The following is a 19,336-nucleotide window of genomic DNA, read 5'->3' as shown; positions in this document are numbered from 1 at the left end:
CCGCCCATCTCTTCTCTCGAGCCAGCGCATCAAGCAGTGAATATACGGGTCGCTCAGCCTTGGTATAGGGCTCAGCATGGTCGCCTAATTATGACAATCGCTGATTTAGATCTTTATGCGGGGGAGGCAACAGATTGGGGGATGGTCGACCGCCTAAGCGTCGGGGCTGTGGTCACCTGGATTCGTTTCGCCGAGAAACGAGCCTCACGCATCAATGATCCTTGCTCTGGCTGAAGACATGGTACTCGGCGAAATAAGCGGTCCATCTGAGACAACTTCTCGGCATTTAACACCATGATCTGGCCTATTTCGTCGGCTTTCCCCCGCGTGACAGACAAATTGACTGGTCGACTAAATTTAGTACCGCTTCTACCATGGATCAACACCCCCAGGCCCTTTTCCCGAAAGAAAGATCCGTATACTGCCGAACTATGGATTTCGAGGTGAAATACGAGGAATTCAGCCTCTATATCCAGCCTATTCACTCCACGGCATACAATATGGAGACGCCAAGACTGTCTCACTGGTGGTATCTTTGAGATCTCAACGTCACCACCATCCAGATACCCATGCAAGGCCAACCAAAGATCAGTTCGAAACTACTAAATTTATCTCGCAATAAATGCAATATTTTTGAGGGTATAGAATATCTCGAGATATTTAAGGTCTCGGATTTCCATTACAATTCCCATCCAAGCAGACAAGCTAATCACCACAACATTGACTATCAGCCTTCACATCATCATCTCAACTTTCTTCTTTATTATACAAAATGAAGTTCTCGGAGACTCTGGCTATCTCTGCTGCTCTCGTTTCTGCTGCGAGTGCAAGCCCTTTGAAGCGTACTGGTACTGTTGATATTACTTTTATCGGCGCCGCCGATGCTCAATTCACCCAAGCCTTCCCCACCGACGGCTCTGTTGTTGCAATTTGTAAGTGATTTCAATACCTCAAGCTGTAACAGACTGAAAGTTAATCCCTCTAGCCAACGTCCTGAGCATCTCGCACATCTCATCTGCCACAGATGGTGTCGGCTGCACTTTCAACGGTGTCGATCACTCAGTGACGACCGTGAACGGAGCTACCACTGTCGATGTCGGTCCGCCTCAGACTCAGATTTCTGGAACCTGCCACCCATTGTCGGGTCAGAATACCCCGCCTCAACATGGAGGAAATGAAGTTGAGGTCATCTTTATCGGAGCCGCCGATGCCAAGTTTTCCCAGTGGTTCCCCACTGACGGCTCGACCTGGACGATCGGTATGTCTATCCACCAGGCGTAAATACGTCCTTGCACTTAGGTAGCAAAGGCTAACCGTTTTAGACAATGCCCTGAGTATTTCCCACATTGAAGTGGATGCCTCTGGCGTCTCTTGCACCTTTGGTGGAATCGACAACTCTGTGACTTCAATTACCGGTCCCAACACAGTCGACGTTGGTCCTCCTCAGACTCAGATCCAGGGCTCGTGCCATATTTAATCAGGCTTCCCTGAAGAGGAATTCATGATAATTTAACAATTATACGGCTCATATTTCCTAGAATCAAATCATTCATCATACAACAAGACAATGAATGGAAGATAAAGCGGCGTGTGGAAACGAGAATGAGACAATATGTGCAGCAGAAGTATTATATAGCTTTGACCACTCCTTAGTAATTATGCACAAACTATTTTGTCATTTACAATATCATTTTTTCTTGCAGTTTTTTAATTATTCCCCAATCGCAAGTGAAAGGAATGGGATCATAGATTTGAGTGCAAGCTATTGCATGGCCAAATTGTAAGACTTAGTAGCCGACTTAAACAACCTAGGTGCTATCCGTCCCATACAAAAGTGTCCAATAATATGTAAATATGCTAGATGAATGAATGCACTTAGAATGGGTCAACCGCTCGCAGGGATGTGCGTTAGTTTTTGCGAAAATAAACTGTGTTTCGCTTAATTGCAACAGTACATTTGGCTGAGATATGAAATCATTATATAGTACATCACATCATCCTAGGCGATTTCAATGCGTCTTGGTCAAACTCTTCAAGTTTTCGGGGCCAATTTGTTTCACTTAAATAATCCAACCTCATCCGAGCTATCCACCATATCGCGGAATCTATGATCCAATTCTTTTGCTACCGCATCGAAGATCACGGGCAGATCCGACGCCGTGAGCTTCTTCTTACCACTCCACCCTGATCCAATCTGAATATTCTCGAATGGCTTCCCGTCGTTTGACTTGATGGTTGTTGTGAAGGTGACACTATCAGAAGAGCTAACTGGGGTTGCCTCGAGATTCTCTGGCTGGCCATGCTCAGCCTGGACATTTGGTGTTGGGATGGTGGGCGTTGGGGTATCCGATGGAATCGGGTCAACACCAATAAGATCGAGAACGTTGGCAAGATAGTGTTCAGTATCAGGAATGAGCCTCTGCTTAGCGTTAGATTGTTGCCATTTGGTAGCATTCAGTTAATTGGTAAAGGGCGTACCGGGTCGCGGGGTTGGACAGCAGGCGCGGGCTCAGCTTGGTCGTTTGTCTTCGTTTCGCGGATAGGTTGCGCATAAACAAATGATACTGCCAAAAGTGCAAGCAGAATAATTGTGCTGAGGGAGGAGTTGGTTGACGGCAACGCCATGGTGAATCAGTTGCTTGTGGTCGGAGTCGCGATGGTTGGGAAAGTGATATTGCCTGTGATGATGAGGTCAAGTAGCCAGCTTCCCGAGAGATGTATGTTTCCCCACGAGGTCGATCAGGATCCACAAATGATTCATATACTCTTACCTTTTTGCGCTTGGAATTTTTTGCCCTGCGTTATGGAATGAGAACCTGCCACTGCAAAATGCTAATACTCAGGTACGTCGATTTCAGACTCGCAGGTTGGTTTGTCTACCTTAAAATGTTCCAAACACTCAATTTATACACTCTAAACCTCACCTCGTTTATTATTTCCCAAAATTAGGAGCTATTGAGGCTTGGAATTGTTGTGTTGATAGGTGGCTGTTTGGATCTAGGGATGTCCGTGCAGTTTGCGGACTCCAGGAGTGACAGTGAGGCATTCCAGGGTCGACGAATCGCGAATAGGACAAGCCCTTGCTAGATCATAATGACAATGCCAAGAAATACTAAGCCGAATCTTCCCCTAGGTCGCTGCCCTAAACAAACCAGGAATGATGAGATACACGATCAAGTCAGGGCCGCCTATCTGGCCCGTTACGTTCCTTGAAGAGACGATTTTCATCAACATCACAATTCATCTACAAAGCTCTGGAGACTCAATTTTCATCATATATATTCGCTCTGTCCAGGAGGGCCTCAATTGTCTGGGTTTATGAGGACCACGCCAGCCGGGAATCCCGTCCACCGGTATGTATATAAACAAAATGACACTACTTGCCAAGTTTTTTAGTCGCAACATTAAACTCCGTCATTAAAACTGTAATGATTCATCCACCTCTAAAAAAATCAGTTAGCCATCTTTCTTTCTATAAATCTGCACCAATACAGGATCATTGAGATTATACCTTATCATAAGGTTTTGAAGAATCGCAAAAGCGAAGATCTGTTGCCAAACGAATCACATTATCTGGGTCATTATTCAGAGTGGACGCATGGATCTAAACCAAGTCAATATTGGTAACATTTCCAGCCACAGACGCTAAACACATACCATATGGGGCTTGTGCAAAACCACATCGCCTGCTTCGTAGGCCGAGACCAGCCAGTGCCGACCATGATCCCGGGCAAATTCAGCCGGAAATTCTGAAAGAAGTCCGGTCGCCATCATATTGGAATTAAAAGCCGATCGAGCCTCCTCGTCTGTCAAGCCAGCCTGCTTTGCCTTTGCGAAGAATGCTTCTTCCATCTCCACGCCAATGCTATCACCTGTCATTTTGAATTAGTATCCGTTGCCGAGCGAGTGAGACAGGCATGGGGGAAGGAGAGGGGAAATACCGTCTTCGAGATAGATTAAACCACCCCCATTTATCTTAATATCGCCCATTGGTACCCATGCGGTGATGCTGGTTGGATCGCCGTACCGCAGGAAAATCTGGTCATAGTGCACACCGATAGGCTTGGAGCCAGGAATGTTGTTTCTCAATAGTGTGCGGCGTAAACTGAGAGTATCCTTGCCCCAGTCGGAGAACTTTGCTATAAAGTCGTACAATGCTGGGTGGTTGCAAAACTTCTCCGCATACCAATCTTGGTAATGGGCATCCAAGGCAAGATCAACAAACTGCGCAGCACGATCTCCACCGGGTCGCCCATTGCCACCAGTATGACCTGCGCCGATGCCTGGGTAGTCCTCGTGTGTTTTGGCAGGGTCAAAGATTCCCTCCACGGGCTCGGTGCCAGGCTTCAGAACACCAGTGGACTGGAGAGAGGAAAAATAGGCCTCGCGAGCAGTGAAAACATCTTTCCGCGGAAGAACTTGTTTTAGAAACAGATAGCCATCTTGTTCGTACCGTTTGCGAAGCTCCTCGATAGGGAGAGTTGGGTCGGACGGGCGCAAGAACGCTGCATTCTCCGAGTTCAAGGGGCCATCATTGACAGCCAGATGGTTGGCGATGATGGCGACCATTTTGAAGCTAGATGAGGATAACAACAAGATTCAAAAACCAAAGGAAAGGCATCAGTTGAAAGAATGAGCATTGTTCAGCGGGAAGATGGCATGGATTTAAATTATTTCACAGTCTCCCCGAATGGTGGGGTAAAAGGAACTCGTCTGGAGAAATACCCAACCAAATTAGTATGATTGTCAGCTCTGCCCCGCATATTGAGGATGTTTGGCATTGATCGTGGGGCCTGTGAGCTTGAGAAGACACCTGATGACTGCATGATGCTACGAGAAATCAAGATCGCGAACTAAAAGGGTAATCTTTTCCGCACAGTGCGGGAAACATTGCTCCTCCCGTGGAGAAAGTGGAGTGGTATAAAATCGACCCACCGCGGGGACAAATACTTCTTTCGTGCAACATGAGGGAAAATGCCCTGGGCAAACTATTCGTCGGAGATTCCTTACTGTATCTTGCTCAAATATGGCCTAGCTCGGACGATCTGAAGGTCACTTAAATCGCATTATTTCTTGTAGGTAGTGATGCTTGTCACCTAGTGTTCGTCGGAAGTTCAGAATGACCTCGGATAAGCAGAGGGCCGGATTCCTGGGAAGTCTTGTAAATGCAAGGGATAGTAAAGCAAAGAAGATAGGTGCTCTACATTTGAACGTAGGATTAAGCTTTCATCTATACTTCTTAGATATTAAGAAATAGAGGCAGCTAGGTTCAGTAAAGGAAGTATATAGTTTGTTGGAAGACTTCACACCGAGATAATCAGAACCTGAAAGCCTTAATACGATGGAAGTCTTATGGCCTCTACTCCCTTATTGCTCGTTGAAAGATTCAATTTGTGCAATTCCATGTCTGTGGTAGTGACAGCGTCGATATATATTTCACCCGAAGTGAATCGGTGCAAGATGTTGGAAAGATGGAGCTTTTCCTCTGCTCGGAATTTTGAACTTGTGACTCAATATTTTATATAGATCAATGCGATTTTTGAAAGTGTTTGCCTTGGGCTTTTTATAGACACCATTTACGACCCGGGAGCTTCATTCAGACATCAGCCATGGATCCGATAACGGCATCGGATTAATCCCGATAACGGCAATATTTTTGACCACAGGATGCCAGGAGAGGCTTGAACACGAGGTTAAAAATAGCTTATGATTCATAAGAAATGAACCCTCTCAAATCGTTAGCATTTCCGTTCAAATCTTTTCAGCCCTATTTCAACCCCAGAGTCTCCTGTGATTGAGGTGTCACGATCTCCGATACTCTCGGGATCTACTTTACCCTAATACTCAGCTATTGAACAAGCCATCGACTCGAAATGACCGGCCAAGCCGAGCCTCAAATTGTATTGTATGACTTGGCCTGTACCAAGAATGCCTGTTTCTCGCCTGTAGTCTGGAGGATCCGTCTCATGCTTAATTACAAGAATATCCCTTACAGAACGGTATTTCTCGAGTTTCCGGACATTGAACCAACACTCAAAGGACTGTAAGTTGCGATCATTCCTCTTTGACGTCGAAATTTTACTCGGCCCGTTATATCCTTATTTTCATATCCCAGCTTCCTATATTCAAGTCCTTTGTCTTAGTCAAACAATCTGACTCGAAACCCAGTGGGATGGTACCGAATGAATCTCCTTCAGGATCCAAAATAAAATACACAGTTCCTGCTATTCAACATGTGCCAACCAATACAAACATTATGGACTCAGGGCCCATCGCGGAATTCATCGAGTCAGCTTACCCAGACCCGTCAGTACCTTTGACATCAGAATTGGGACGCGAAATAGAGACTCGGACGCGTGCTCTACTTGGCACGACTTTCGGTGCCTCGGTTATGCCACGCGAGATCCTTATCCTATCTCCACGCGCACAAGAATACTTCCGGCGTACCCGCGAATCCTCACTTGGGCGTCCACTCGAGGACTTGCTTGACCTAGAAAATGAGGACCGGAGATGGAACGCCTTAGACGATAAATTACGTGCTATTAGTGAGCTGATGCAGAAGAACAAAACCGATGGCCCATTCATCCTTGGGTCTCGGCCGAGTTACACTGATTTCTTCATTGCGGGGGCCCTTCAGAGTGCGAGAATGGTGGAGGAAAGTGTGTTTCTAAGAAATATAAAGTATGAAGGATTTCGGATGATCTATGATGCATGCCTGCCTTATATGGAGAAGAGAAATTGAGAAGATGACATCACAGAAGACCTATAATGGTATGCAGGCAGTTCACCTGTGATATTGATTCATTTCAATCAAGTACTTTGACTACGGACACGTAGATTTGAAATCATGAATGTCTCAACCAAACGCTTAATTTAATACAATCAATGTCAATAAAGATGCCTAGCTAATTGATCGAGACTATTAACTATGGGTTAAGAAAAACAGAGTTGCAAAACGAGGTTTCTATCAACTTGTGAATCTTGCGAGGAAGTTCTGAGCGTATAACTCGGGTATCTATGATTGGTCCCAAGTGTTCTTCTTTAAAAAAAAACACTGGAAGCTCTACTCGATCTAGAATTTATGAGTGCGAGCCAAGACCCTTGCTACTGTGATGCATGGCCTTCTTGCCAGTCTCTCAGCATCCATGAATCAACGTTATCCTCGATAACCAGCTCCATGGTCGTGAAAACAATCGATTCATATAATTCCCTGGCAGCAGCCCGTGCCTTGGCGTGCCATGGCCCTCGGCCACCGAGCTGAGCATCTTCTCGGCCGCGCCACACACCTACAGAACGGTCAGATAAGCAGAATAAAGAAAAGTTTGGCTCCCGCAAAATCTTGCACTTACAGGTTGCCAGATTCTGCCTCTCGCCGTTCTTCGTACCAAACCAATATTTCAGCAGACCGCCACTTGCAACGGCCTCTTGGTGCGAATATGCATCGAGCGCATGCAGGTGATCTTGGTCCACACCTGGTTGAAGTCTGGACCGGAAGGCAACCACGTAAAAAGACTGCGTCGTCCATGTGTGACCCTCGGCGGCTGCAAAATTTTTGAGAAGATCGAGGACTTCGGCCCAATTGAATGAATCAAGGTACTCGGCTGTGGCGTAGTCATCACGAACAGGCTTGAAAAAGGACAAAGCCAGAGCAAAAAGTCGACTCTGCGTGTCGAGTGTCTCTAAATCCAAGAGATGGGGAGTGTTGTTGTATGGCGAGGCAATGAGATGGGAATCCGTAGGTGTGGATGAATGGAATTTCTGCTCTTTGCCTTGCCATTGGAGCTGGATTGACGCTGCAGCGTTGAACTTGAGCTCGTCGAAGTCCGAGGAAATTAAATCGTGAGGTAACAGCCGTTTAATTATCCGCTGCTTTTGTTCGTTCTGTTGTGTCTTTTTTTGCTTGTTGACAGATTCGACTGTAGTGATTGTGCTGATTAGGGCCGGAGCGGCTACATCCACGGTCATGTTGAGAAGCTCGTTTGCCACCCAATTGTCGACAAAAAATGATGTTCGTGCTTCAATGTAGTAAAAAGACAATCTCCAATGTCACTATTTTACTGTAATAGCTGGTTTATGCAAAAGAGGCGATAAAGAAGATGTAATGTTGAGCATATAACGCTAAACGTGGAAAGTAAACGCAAGGTGCAGAGAATCATGAACAGGAAGAAGTTAATGAACCAACGGAATTCTCTGGATATAAATACAGCCATCCATCACTTCACCGCTACCACGGTCTCTCTTTTTGTACCACATTCCACGAGATTGCGAAAGAGAACTGGTGAGCAAAAGGGACCGCTGGAGCACGCCATAACGAGCCTCGCCACGGCCGAAAGTTTGGGTCAACATAAAATTTTCTTCTAATCGGTACCTGACCGTCATTCGGGGTATACTCACACCCCGAACTTTCGGGAACCTTGAATTTATGCCAATGAAACGGTCCAACCGCACTTTATGAAACATTGACGATATTTGATATTTTCCGCGTGTCAACCCGGAACCCTAATTGGTCAACGGCGGGAAATATGTATTAGCCCGGGGAACCAGCCGAATGCAATGTCCTTATCGGACCACTTCGTAGAGAAGTTCCCATGGAGGTTCCAATCATTAATCTATAAATCAAAGTTCTCAAGAAATATTGGATCTCGAGTCGCCCTGGTCTAATGTGATGCTTGGTTTGATTGGTTGAGGCCGATCTACTATACAGAAAAATGGTATCACGTGAGGAGCACAACAGGCCCCATTGATCGTCCTTTGAATCGTCTTGCTCCTGAACGCCCGCCCGCCAGAAATGAAAACAAGAAAAAACCCCCAATACTCAACCCCACAAGGGAAGAATCGTCACGACAACTGAAAGCGAGAATGTTCATGGCTTCGATGGTGGGCCCATCTTGCCGACCCCAGTATCGACCTTCTTCTTGGCCGGAAGAGCCGGCACTTTGAACCCATCACTATCCTTTGCCGGCGGACCAGAGCTTGCCTGGCTGCCAACGTTGGTGAATGTTCCAGACTTGAACCAGCGATCTTCCTCGGCTTTGCGCTTGCGGTTCAGTTCGGCTTGCACCTTAGGATCAACCAGTTCCAGGCCCTGGACCGGTGTAAAGGCGATAGTACTAGCCGTACCAGCAGTCGCCGATAGCGACCCAACACCCGACGTCCGCAAGCCCTTGGACTGAAGAACGCTGGCAGTACCGCCAGCACCCTGGCCAAAGCCGCGCAACGAGGATGCAGTACCACTGGCAGGAGTGGCGGCTCCCCAGCCCTTGTTGTTTTTGCTCAACTTCGCGCGAGTCCGCTGGTCGATTTGAGTGGCTCGAATGCGTCCGTCGTCCTGCTGACCCAACATACCCAGCCCAACAGTGCCAGAACCAGTACCGTAGCCAACTTCTGCTTCCTCCTTGCCGAATGCAACTCGATTCTGCGCCTTTCGCAGTTCCGTCATAGCAACAGCCTCCTTCGCCTTTCGTGCCCGTCTACCACCTCGTTTCCTGGATGGCTTATCGTCGGGGGCAGGAAGTGCTTTTACTCCTGAGTTTGGAGCAGGCTCGGTTAATTTTTCCAGCCGTTTGTAGCACTGCTCTTTCAGGTCCTCTCCCAGCGAACCATCTTTCTGGTAATTCGAAACGTCTGCACGAGCCGCAAGGACCATCTTCGCAGAGACGATCCGGATGGCTTGCTTCTTCAGGTCATTTGGCACCTCTTGGATCAGCGGGGAGTCGTACAAAAAGCCCTGTGACTTGATTCCAGTGTTTGTAGCAAACCCCAGCCCTTCTTGCCGCCTTGATCCCTGTGCGCCCAGATTGCAAGCGGGGATCTTGGACAATTCCAGTAGGCCACCAGTCTGGTTGAGGAACTGAGCTGCGGTGTGAGAACCAATAAGCGTAGCCAGATTTGGGGCGATCTGATTCACGCGAGACCGGATGCTTTCCGTGAGAGCTGTGCGCTCACGGTCGAGCTTGAGAATCCTTTCGCATGTATCCAAGATCAACTTGAGTTCGGAATCGGTCATTTGCCGCCCACGAGTTGTTGTTCCTTCAAGCGCAACTGTCATAAGCGACGGTCCGCCCAGAATAGACTTGAGCGATTCTCCCACCATGTTGTCTTCGGAGGAGGAAAGGGCCTTGATGTCGTCAAAGGGGCCATTCTGCAGTATGGCAACGGTTTTGGCATACTTGATCGGACTCGTGACGAGGATCTCGAGTTCGGGGAACCGGACGGAATAGTGGTCGCGTAGGACTTTGTGTAGTCGAGTCAGTTCCTCAGCAGTCTCGATAGAGAGATCAAATTCGTTGGAAGGTTGTTTGGCGTCTTTGGGGGCTTGCTCTTCCTCGAATTCTTCTTGCTGCTCGAGCTGCTCGTCCTCATCTTGGAAATCTTCATCTTCCTCAAAGTCACGCAGAAGGTCGTCAGCTGCGGACATAATGGCGTGAAGATGGGAAGTTAAGGTTGCTTCAGAAGGTGCAAGCGCAGATAAAGATAGGTTTCCCAGAACGCGCCACCGGGGCTGTTATAGTGGAAAATATCCTAGATGCACTTCGCGGACGAAATAGCTATGCTGAGTCATGCGCGAGCTCTGTTGGTTGCGGGTGGCGGATTCGACCATAAGCGCAGGTCAGTCGATTTCATCGGGGATTCACGACAATAGCGGAAGTAACTTAATCTTCTCTCATTTCAGCTTGGGATTGACACCCGGGGACTCCTTTTTGTGCTCAGGAGTATTGAGGGGATTGTGTCGCTTCTAAAAGTTTTCATTTCTTAAAGGCCACCTCACCACCCGAACTGACTGGGCTGCGAAACGAGACCGCGGTTGATACCTCCGACTTTCTTCTTCCATACACGAGCGTTCAACGTCGACGAACACACAACTCCTCAAGATGGAGGCATCTCGAGGCCCTCCACGGGTCAAGAACAAGGCCGCGGCGCCGATTCAGATCTCCGCCGAGCAACTGCTTCGCGAAGCTGTTGACCGGCAAGAACCCGGCCTGCAGGCGCCGACCCAGCGTTTTGCTGACCTCGAGGAATTGCACGAGTACCAGGGTCGGAAGCGCAAGGAGTTTGAGGACTATGTGCGGCGCAATCGCATTAACATGAACAACTGGATGCGCTATGCAGCCTGGGAATTGGAACAGAAAGAATTCCGCCGTGCGCGGTCGATTTTCGAGCGTGCGCTAGACGTCGACTCAACCTCAGTGGTTCTATGGATTCGCTACATCGAAGCTGAAATGAAGACGCGGAATATCAACCACGCCCGCAACCTCCTGGATCGCGCCGTGACCATCCTGCCTCGCGTCGACAAACTATGGTATAAGTATGTCTACATGGAAGAGACACTGGGTAACATCCCCGGAACCCGTCAGGTTTTCGAGCGGTGGATGTCATGGGAGCCCGAGGAGGGTGCGTGGGGTGCATACATCAAGCTGGAGAAGCGGTATAACGAGTTCGAAAGAGCGCGCGCAATCTTCCAGCGTTTCACCATTGTGCACCCCGAGCCGAAGAACTGGATTAAATGGGCGCGGTTTGAGGAGGAATACGGAACAAGTGACCTGGTGCGCGAGGTGTATGGCATTGCGATCGAGACATTGGGAGAGAACTTCATGGACGAGAAGCTCTTCGTGGCATACGCCAAGTTCGAGGCCAAGTTGAAGGAATACGAGCGTTCGCGAGCAATCTACAAATACGCCTTGGACCGACTCCCGCGGTCGAAGTCGATGACCCTTCACAAGGCTTATACTACTTTTGAAAAGCAGTTCGGTGATCGAGAAGGTGTTGAAGACGTGATCTTGTCTAAGCGCCGGGTGCAATACGAAGAGCAGCTGAAGGAGAATCCTCGCAATTACGATATCTGGTTTGATTTTGCGCGGCTCGAAGAAACAGCTGGCGATGCGGAGAAGGTTCGGGATATTTACGAGCGAGCCATTGCACAGATTCCTCCGTCGCAAGAAAAGAGACATTGGCGCCGTTACATCTACCTCTGGATTTTCTATGCAGTGTGGGAAGAGATGGAAGCTAAAGATGTGGATCGTGCGCGCCAGATCTACCAAGAATGCGTCAAACTCATTCCACACAAAAAGTTCACCTTTGCGAAGGTATGGCTCATGAAAGCGCAGTTTGAGGTCCGACAAATGGAACTGCAGGCTGCCCGCAAGACTCTAGGCCAGGCGATTGGCATGTGCCCGAAAGACAAGCTCTTCCGTGGTTATATTGACCTCGAGCGCCAGCTATTCGAGTTCCTGCGGTGCCGGACCCTGTACGAGAAGCAGATCGAATGGAATCCGTCCAACAGCCAATCCTGGATCCAGTATGCTGAGCTGGAGCGCGGATTGGATGATTTGGATCGTGCACGAGCGTTGTATGAGCTTGGCATCGACCAGCCGACACTTGACATGCCCGAACTGGTCTGGAAATCTTATATCGACTTTGAGGAGGACGAAGGCGAGTATGACCGGGTCCGGGCGCTGTATGAACGCTTACTCCAGAAGACCGACCATGTCAAGGTCTGGATCAATTATGCTCGGTTCGAGATCAACGTTCCCGAGGAGGAAGAGGAGGAAGAGGACGAAGAAGCCCGACCGATCAGCGAAGATGCCAAACGCCGTGCGCGGGCTGTGTTCGACCGTGCTCACAAGGTATTCAAGGACAAGGAACTCAAGGAAGAGGTATGCCGTTCTTGCTTTGATATGAATCTCCCTATTGTTTTACATAATAGCTAACTTCTCCTTCAGCGTGTGGAACTCCTCAATGCCTGGCGGTCATTCGAGAACACGCACGGCTCGCCGGACGATATCGAGAAGATCGAGAAACAGATGCCGCGGCGGGTCAAGAAGCGACGCAAGCTGGAGGACGACCGATACGAAGAATATATGGACTACGTGTTCCCGGCCGACGACCAATCAGCCGCCAACCTGTCGCGGCTGCTCCAGAAGGCGCATGCTTGGAAAAAGTCGCAGGCCTGAGCAAGTGGGGGATGCTGGGGTTTGTGGATCGTATGATGTGGGCCCTCTTCATGATCTTTTCATGTATTCCATCCAGCGCCATCTCAAAACCAGGCGATCCAGCGGCCGAGATCTGCGCGAGCAAGCGACGGATATCCCGAAAAAGAATATACCTGTACTATTGCCCTGTTCTCCCTCGGTTTCTCTGTATTGCCGATTTACCTATCTATACCACTGTTGTAATTCCCCGCGCCCGATAGGTCGTCAATACCAGCGGGTTACCGCGCGAATCTCCGAATCTTCTTGGGTGCTAAAAATAAAACTCGTAATCTCCGAGTCTTGTGTTGGAAAATCAGGCTGCGCGAGGTGATTTGCCCTCGGGCAGCACAGTAGAAACTTTACATGTTGACCACCACAGGGCAATAGGGGCAATACCTGATAGATCGCCAGATTACCCGCTGCTCACCGTCCCACAAAAGGGAGAGATCACAGAAAGGGCTGTGTGTGACGCAAAATGGAGGAAGTTGGGCACTGTGGACTGGACAGTCGAGGATGCCAGCCGGAGGTGCGTCGAAAGCGGCAGTAGCTCGCACTCGCGTAGGCGGGTGGCGAGGCACCTCTGAGCCGGAGAGGAGCTGCATGGTTGGCCTCTTGCGTACCTGCAGGCCTTTTCCTCGAGCTAAACCGCCGTGGAAGAAGGCCCGACCGAGAAATGGCGTGGGATAGCCTTGAGGGTTAGTTTCTACTACCGTTCGTGATTCGTGTTCAGAGGTATAGTGGCCCGTCGTGTTCGACCGTCACCATCACCTGGCTCCACCGCAATATATATTCAATCTATCCCTCTCAACGGTCTGCACGGAGGATGCCGAAGAGGCATCGAATCTGGATCTCGAACCCAAATCAATGGCCTGATATGTTGCATCCGCGCCAATGATAGCCGGGCTCTAAATGAATTCCCTTCGCCTACCGGTTGTCCACGAGGCCCCAAACACGCCCGATCCGGCCCCAAGTGGAGGCCCTAAAGGTAGTTGGGGCGAAAGGTGGAACATGGGGGCTTCGATGAATCTTCTACGAGTCTAGCCACCGGGGTTCAAAAGCGGGTTGTGTGTGCCGAAGAGGAGGCCATGCAATACGAGATGCTGAGGGACAAAGGAGGGTATCGAGAGTCCATGGGTTTCTTTTTTAAACCGCGACAGCCTCCTGATAGCCCTTCCAGTGGACGCTGGTTGGATACGGCCCTGGGACTGCTGCCCATCACATCTCACGTCCTCGTTCCACAGAAACACTGCAGACCGAACACACGGCGATCGGCGCACGAGCCAACCACTGCCGTGGAATCTGTGGGATTTCCTTGGTTGTGCGGGCGGTCCACCGCGGTTCAAACCAGGGATCACAGCGTTTAGTATGTTTGAAGAGACTGGAGAAGGCCCGAAAAAGGGGGGACAAGGTTCGGCAAAGTTCGATAGTGTTTGGTTGATGGTCAACATAACAAACCATCATCGACACGGATAATGAGGATAATCCCGCCAACATCGTCATCGGCGTCATAAAGGCGCAGAGGCATCTGGAGTAACGGGGTGAGAGGAAGTTGAAGGACAGTTTCTGCAAGCCTCGGCCCCTTACTCGACAGCCCTTGGCGGCCTTTGATTGTGATTGTGACGGTGACTCTGCCCTCTTGTCTCTTGCCCCCTCCAGTGCTGCTTTGACTGGAGAACGGAGAAAGAGGGGGCTGAAGCTGCGCCGACTTGCCGAGTTGGGCTGCAGTTGGTTCCTGGATCGAAGTCGGCCCCACTGCCAGCAACGATGCAGGGGCAATTGCCATCCTCAGATCGAAGACTTGATGGGCATAGGAGCCCTTCCACTGTAATAGCTCCCCCTCAAGACCGGGACTGGGCCACCGAAGGGAAATAGACCGAGCTAAACGTAGAATCCATCGGTTCGAAAAGCAAGAAAAGCGCCCGCTGATCCAATGACGAAATGTTCCTGGCTGCAAAAAGGGGATGGCGTCCTCGCTAACCTCCGTTTAGGGGGTTTGGGACGAGTGGAACCTCGTGACTTGGAGACTTGGACGTCTGTCTCACTCTCCCTTTCCTGTTCTGCTCTGCTCGCTGTTGCCACGCTTTGCTTTGCGTTGCTTTCTGTTGTTTACGGCTTTGTTGGCCATTTGGTGTGCTGTGCACTCGTTCCTTCGGTGTGTTTACTTTCCTGATCCGTGGTCTCGGACTTCTTCACTCTTCCAGCTCAGCCCCCAAACTCGAACTCGTTGGCTGAGAACAGGCTGACTGACTCCGAGCCATTCGCAGCCTTCTTCGCGCGATCTGTCGCTCGCCCATTCTCTGCCACCCATTCTTTTTCAGGCTTTGACCCTCGCAGCTGTGTGCATTTTATCGTACGATCTTTTCTTGTCAACCCGTCGACATAGTTCTATTCAAATCCCACGACTTCCCATCTGGATCCACGAACAACTTGAACCTACAACAGAAGCTCCAACCGCATTTCCATCGCTCGCCCACACACCGAGAACTCCAATCACCGGAACTAGACGTCTCGCGATTCCTTCAAATCTTGCAACTCCACATTCCTTGGACGGGAGCTGACAGCTTCGGAACCGAACGGTCCGCGTACATTCCAAGTGCCATATCTACACACGGCCCTCGATATCAGTTCCATCCCGAATGCTGTTCTCTCGTTGCTAGCCTCCCACGGGCCGAGATGAGATAGTACTCTGGCAGTCACCCTTCATTCTCTATCAATTGGTTTGATTTCTCACTTCGCCTGATCCCGTCGACGGCTGGCCATCCACTTTCCCTTGTTGGTCTGGTATCATCTTTTTTTTTTTTTCTGCACTCAAGCTTTTTGCCCCTCGCCTGTTCCGGCTCGCACTGGATCGCTTTGCTCATTATCGCCATGACGGTCCCCGAGCCCCCCTTTAAACTAGAGGGTCATTGTTCTGCGATCCATAGCAATACGCTTTACGTATTCTCTGCCAATGGATTCGCTTACATTCCTCTTGAAGTCAATGGCACGTGGCATTCACTGAAATCGGGGGTTGCTGTTTCCAATGCCACATGTGTGATTGGCGGAATGGAAGGGAACAACGATGACGAAGCTCTGTATGTGGTCGGCGGGACCGCCACCGATTCCGACTCAAATTACCCAGGTCTCCAGCGCTACTCCTTCAGTGGTCAGACATGGGCGACACTTGGGTCAGCGGCAACCTCGATGACAAGCCGAGTGGGTCATGGCGCCGGTTATCTTGAAACAAATTCCTCCATCATTGTGTATGCCGGCCATCAGGATGGTAGTACAGGTGCCTCTTCAGAATCGTTTCTCATTTCGACAGTATCACCATACGGCATGGAATCGCAACTCGACCAGGGAGCTCCAGCGCTGAGCTCCCCTGTGCTTCTGACCTGGAATACATCTACAGTGGCCATGATTGGCGGCTCCGATACCAACTACGGTGTCTACTTTTTTCGCGACGGACCGGGCTGGACAACATCTGCTGCAACCCTGCCGACGGCTGTCTCTTCATCCTCTCACGGCGCCTTGCTATCCAATTCTGACGGCAGCAACAAGATTTTCGAGCTATTCGACATGGACGTCTCTCCGAACACCGTGACAAGCTACGAACTAGTTGACTCCGATGGAAATGAAGAAAGTCCCGCTTCTACTGTCGGTGCTTCTTCCTCCAAGAAGCGTAGCTCCAGTAGCTATCCAACCTATAATAGCACCTTTGCATCATCGAACAAGTGGTCGAACTATGCTCTAGCACAAGGTGGAAATGGCCTGGTTGTGCTCTCCAGTGGGAAAAGCAATGATTCCCTGGCCATATTCAACCAGACCTCCAACTCCTGGGTCAATTCCACGCTATTGTTCCAGGGGAAGAGTCAGCAGGCTATTTTGAAACCAACCACAACGTCTTCAACTACCACAACGCCGACATCTGCAGCTACCACTTCCGCTTCGACATCGGCTTCATCCACTCCGACATCTACTGGCGCTGCCGCCGCCAGTGGTTCTCATACTGACACCAATGTGATAATCGGTGCCACCCTCGGCAGTGTTTGCGGCGTGGCCTTGATTTTGCTGTTGATTCTTTGGTTGCTTAAGCGGGGAAGACAACACAGGGAACAAAACGGAAAGTCTCGGGGCATTGACAAAGACCGTCTCAGTTTCCAAGACCAGGGCATAGAATCCCTGGCTGATGGAGCATACCCGATGGCCAAAAGCCCTGTCCCAGTCGCCACAATGTCGGCTGATTCACTGGCTATCATATCCGGTAAATATGCTGGAGAGAAGTCTCTCAAGCCTCCTCCGGCGAAATATGGATATGGTCTGTCTGCGACTCCTGGTAAAAGCAGTCCACTCTCCACTATTCCGTCCAGCGGTCTCGCGCCCTCGAGCATGTATTCTGAAGACGCCTACCGCGATAGCATTGCACCTTCAGAGCCAGGTAACAAACCCGGTGATCGGACCACCGATGAAGGATGGGGTAAATACTTCGAAGACAACAACGCGACGAATCTTGCTGGAATGCAGTCCGATCGCTCGACCGTCAGCTCCGTTTACACCAAGTCCGATTACCGCGGCAGTGCCTGGCCCATGACTAACTTAACACCGTTAAACTTCGGCTTCCTCGACCAGCCCAAGCCCCTCGGCCGCGTTCACAGCGGTAGCCCAACTACCGAAAATGCGTCCACAGGGCGCAACCTCTTCATCCCTGAGAGCCAGTCAGCCCGCATCTCGAGCGCAGACTCCATTAGTGTCGCCTCGGACGATGATCCCCATGATACGAATTGGGCCCGTGCACACCAATCCAGTTGGCTTGGCCGTCCCACTAGCAGTAACTACACCACAAGTTTCTACAATACCAGCACTAACGACCTGCCTGGCGTTAACGCGCAAGCCGCCGCGGCCCGACAGTCGAACGGTCGACGCTCGAGTGTCGTAATACCTGATGACATTGATGAGATACCCATTCAGCACCGGGGTAATGTCAACTCAGATATGAGCTGGTTAAATCTCCATGCTGATCGGTAGCGAGCGTCCCAACTGTGTGCCAGCTGAATAAATCACCGATCCATTCGCTCTTTGCCTGTCACTTTCTCCAACTGCTACGTCCACTTTATCCTTCTGTCTCAACCACTCAATCCTTTCTTCTTCCTTCCTTGCATGGCGTCCACGGCGACCGGTGTCTTTGATTAAAAAAAATTCCGTGGTCCGGTGTTACATCTCACACGGCCCTGTGGCCGCTCCCTCGCTGCATTCTATCTACCTTTGCAACCCCTTGCATTTTCTTTCCAACACAAATCCCTTCCTTCTGCGATCTACTTCCTGTTACTGAGTGCGAGCGATTCTCTAGCGGTGCCTCTCTGTTTTCTGTTGATAGTACATCTTGGCTCACTCTCATTTTTTTTTCTCTGCATTCTTTCATGGGGCTTCTCATACTTCCTGCTGTGCTTGGTGCTGGTGCCGGCCTTGACTTTTTGGTTCTATTGGGTTCTGTCTGCGACCTACTCCAGCTGTTGTACATACTCAAATCTATCCGGGTACCTAGATGCCCACTGCATTCGTGACAAGCTGTTTCATATGCTGGTATAGACCTTACCTGGACGTGCAAAGGGTGCTGAAGGGAAAAGCTGTAGCGCCATGAGATCATGAAGTACTCACTACAGCCCTTGTTTGGTGTTATGTCCTTGTATTAGACTGTATGAAATACCGACATGCTAGCTCCAAGTAGCAATGGAAAATTAAACGGGGGGAATCAAATACATGATCGGGATAACGAGTGTTCTTTTATTATCCGTTTTAATTACTCTATAAGGTACTCGGCCGATGGGGGCAGGGTTGGTTGCAGTCACGGAGAGTCCCCCAACTGCTAAACGAGAATACTCCACCATAAATGCTTTCTGAAGAAGATGAAATTCTCCGTGGGAAGAAAGTTATTCTCTTGTCAACGCCATAACATCCTCGACCTGGCTTGTGGGCGAATGACTATGTTCTATACCGACCTTGACGTCAACCTCTTTCGGGCCGGTGATACGTATGTCAGATGGCGCAGGTCCCTTGTTGGACGGAAATGATTGAGAGTTCGGTCAAGATCTACGTGCACTCTCGATTTCAAAAAGGTGCACATTATTGTGGAACGGCTCTTGGTATGCCTCACTGTGTGATGCCCGGGTATATCCTGTCTCCCGACGTTCCTACTAGCAGATGATATAATTCGGACAGCGTTGACTCGTTGAAATAACCTGCTGATTCTGATTCTATTTTCGTCTTGATTTGTGTAGTTGACAACAAGATATAGTACGTTAAGCTCCAAACACGCAGCACGCGGTTTTTTTCTCAGGTTGAAACTTATCCGTAATAATAACTGACAATACTTCAATGATTATCTGTCCACT

The 19,336-nt window shown here is 49.6% G+C and overlaps 9 protein-coding genes across 9 annotated transcripts; 4 read left to right on the top strand and 5 right to left on the bottom strand.

Annotated features, from left to right (window-relative positions):
• Positions 1-772: 772 nt before the first annotated feature.
• On the top strand, positions 773-1,477 carry N7462_000537 (uncharacterized protein; the record flags this gene model as incomplete). The annotated part of the gene is made up of 3 exons (XM_057072263.1): positions 773-932; positions 986-1,258; positions 1,323-1,477. 3 exons carry the CDS (start codon positions 773-775, stop codon positions 1,475-1,477), a joined length of 588 nt encoding a protein of 195 aa, XP_056938793.1.
• A 579-nt stretch (positions 1,478-2,056) lies between these two features.
• N7462_000536 (uncharacterized protein) lies at positions 2,057-2,625 on the bottom strand (the record flags this gene model as incomplete). The annotated part of the gene is made up of 2 exons (XM_057072262.1): positions 2,057-2,419; positions 2,479-2,625. 2 exons carry the CDS (start codon positions 2,623-2,625, stop codon positions 2,057-2,059), a joined length of 510 nt encoding a protein of 169 aa, XP_056938792.1.
• A 779-nt stretch (positions 2,626-3,404) lies between these two features.
• N7462_000535 (uncharacterized protein) lies at positions 3,405-4,569 on the bottom strand (the record flags this gene model as incomplete). Its single annotated transcript, XM_057072261.1, has 4 exons — positions 3,405-3,443; positions 3,512-3,604; positions 3,658-3,872; positions 3,942-4,569. 4 exons carry the CDS (start codon positions 4,567-4,569, stop codon positions 3,405-3,407), a joined length of 975 nt encoding a protein of 324 aa, XP_056938791.1.
• Positions 4,570-5,873: 1,304 nt separating this feature from the next.
• On the top strand, positions 5,874-6,742 carry N7462_000534 (glutathione S-transferase family protein; the record flags this gene model as incomplete). The annotated part of the gene is made up of 2 exons (XM_057072260.1): positions 5,874-6,043; positions 6,169-6,742. 2 exons carry the CDS (start codon positions 5,874-5,876, stop codon positions 6,740-6,742), a joined length of 744 nt encoding a protein of 247 aa, XP_056938790.1.
• A 362-nt stretch (positions 6,743-7,104) lies between these two features.
• On the bottom strand, positions 7,105-7,965 carry N7462_000533 (uncharacterized protein; the record flags this gene model as incomplete). Its single annotated transcript, XM_057072259.1, has 2 exons — positions 7,105-7,286; positions 7,350-7,965. 2 exons carry the CDS (start codon positions 7,963-7,965, stop codon positions 7,105-7,107), a joined length of 798 nt encoding a protein of 265 aa, XP_056938789.1.
• An 898-nt stretch (positions 7,966-8,863) lies between these two features.
• N7462_000532 (U4/U6-U5 snRNP complex subunit PRP31) lies at positions 8,864-10,417 on the bottom strand (the record flags this gene model as incomplete). The annotated part of the gene is made up of 1 exon (XM_057072258.1): positions 8,864-10,417. One exon carries the CDS (start codon positions 10,415-10,417, stop codon positions 8,864-8,866), a length of 1,554 nt encoding a protein of 517 aa, XP_056938788.1.
• A 454-nt stretch (positions 10,418-10,871) lies between these two features.
• On the top strand, positions 10,872-12,950 carry clf1 (putative cell cycle control protein (Cwf4); the record flags this gene model as incomplete). The annotated part of the gene is made up of 2 exons (XM_057072257.1): positions 10,872-12,653; positions 12,720-12,950. 2 exons carry the CDS (start codon positions 10,872-10,874, stop codon positions 12,948-12,950), a joined length of 2,013 nt encoding a protein of 670 aa, XP_056938787.1.
• A 1,459-nt stretch (positions 12,951-14,409) lies between these two features.
• Positions 14,410-14,751, bottom strand: N7462_000530 (uncharacterized protein; the record flags this gene model as incomplete). The annotated part of the gene is made up of 1 exon (XM_057072256.1): positions 14,410-14,751. One exon carries the CDS (start codon positions 14,749-14,751, stop codon positions 14,410-14,412), a length of 342 nt encoding a protein of 113 aa, XP_056938786.1.
• A 1,085-nt stretch (positions 14,752-15,836) lies between these two features.
• On the top strand, positions 15,837-17,972 carry N7462_000529 (uncharacterized protein; the record flags this gene model as incomplete). Its single annotated transcript, XM_057072255.1, has 1 exon — positions 15,837-17,972. The coding sequence occupies one exon, from the start codon at positions 15,837-15,839 to the stop codon at positions 17,970-17,972; it is 2,136 nt and encodes a 711-aa protein (XP_056938785.1).
• Between the last annotated feature and the right edge of the window lie 1,364 nt (positions 17,973-19,336).

Source organism: Penicillium macrosclerotiorum (genome assembly GCF_028827735.1).
Source record: "Penicillium macrosclerotiorum strain IBT 26536 chromosome Unknown utg000001l_segment0_segment0, whole genome shotgun sequence".
NCBI lineage: Eukaryota > Fungi > Ascomycota > Eurotiomycetes > Eurotiales > Aspergillaceae > Penicillium > Penicillium macrosclerotiorum.
The sequence above is the reverse complement of the archived record's forward strand: the minus strand, read 5'-3'. Positions and strand labels throughout refer to the sequence as shown.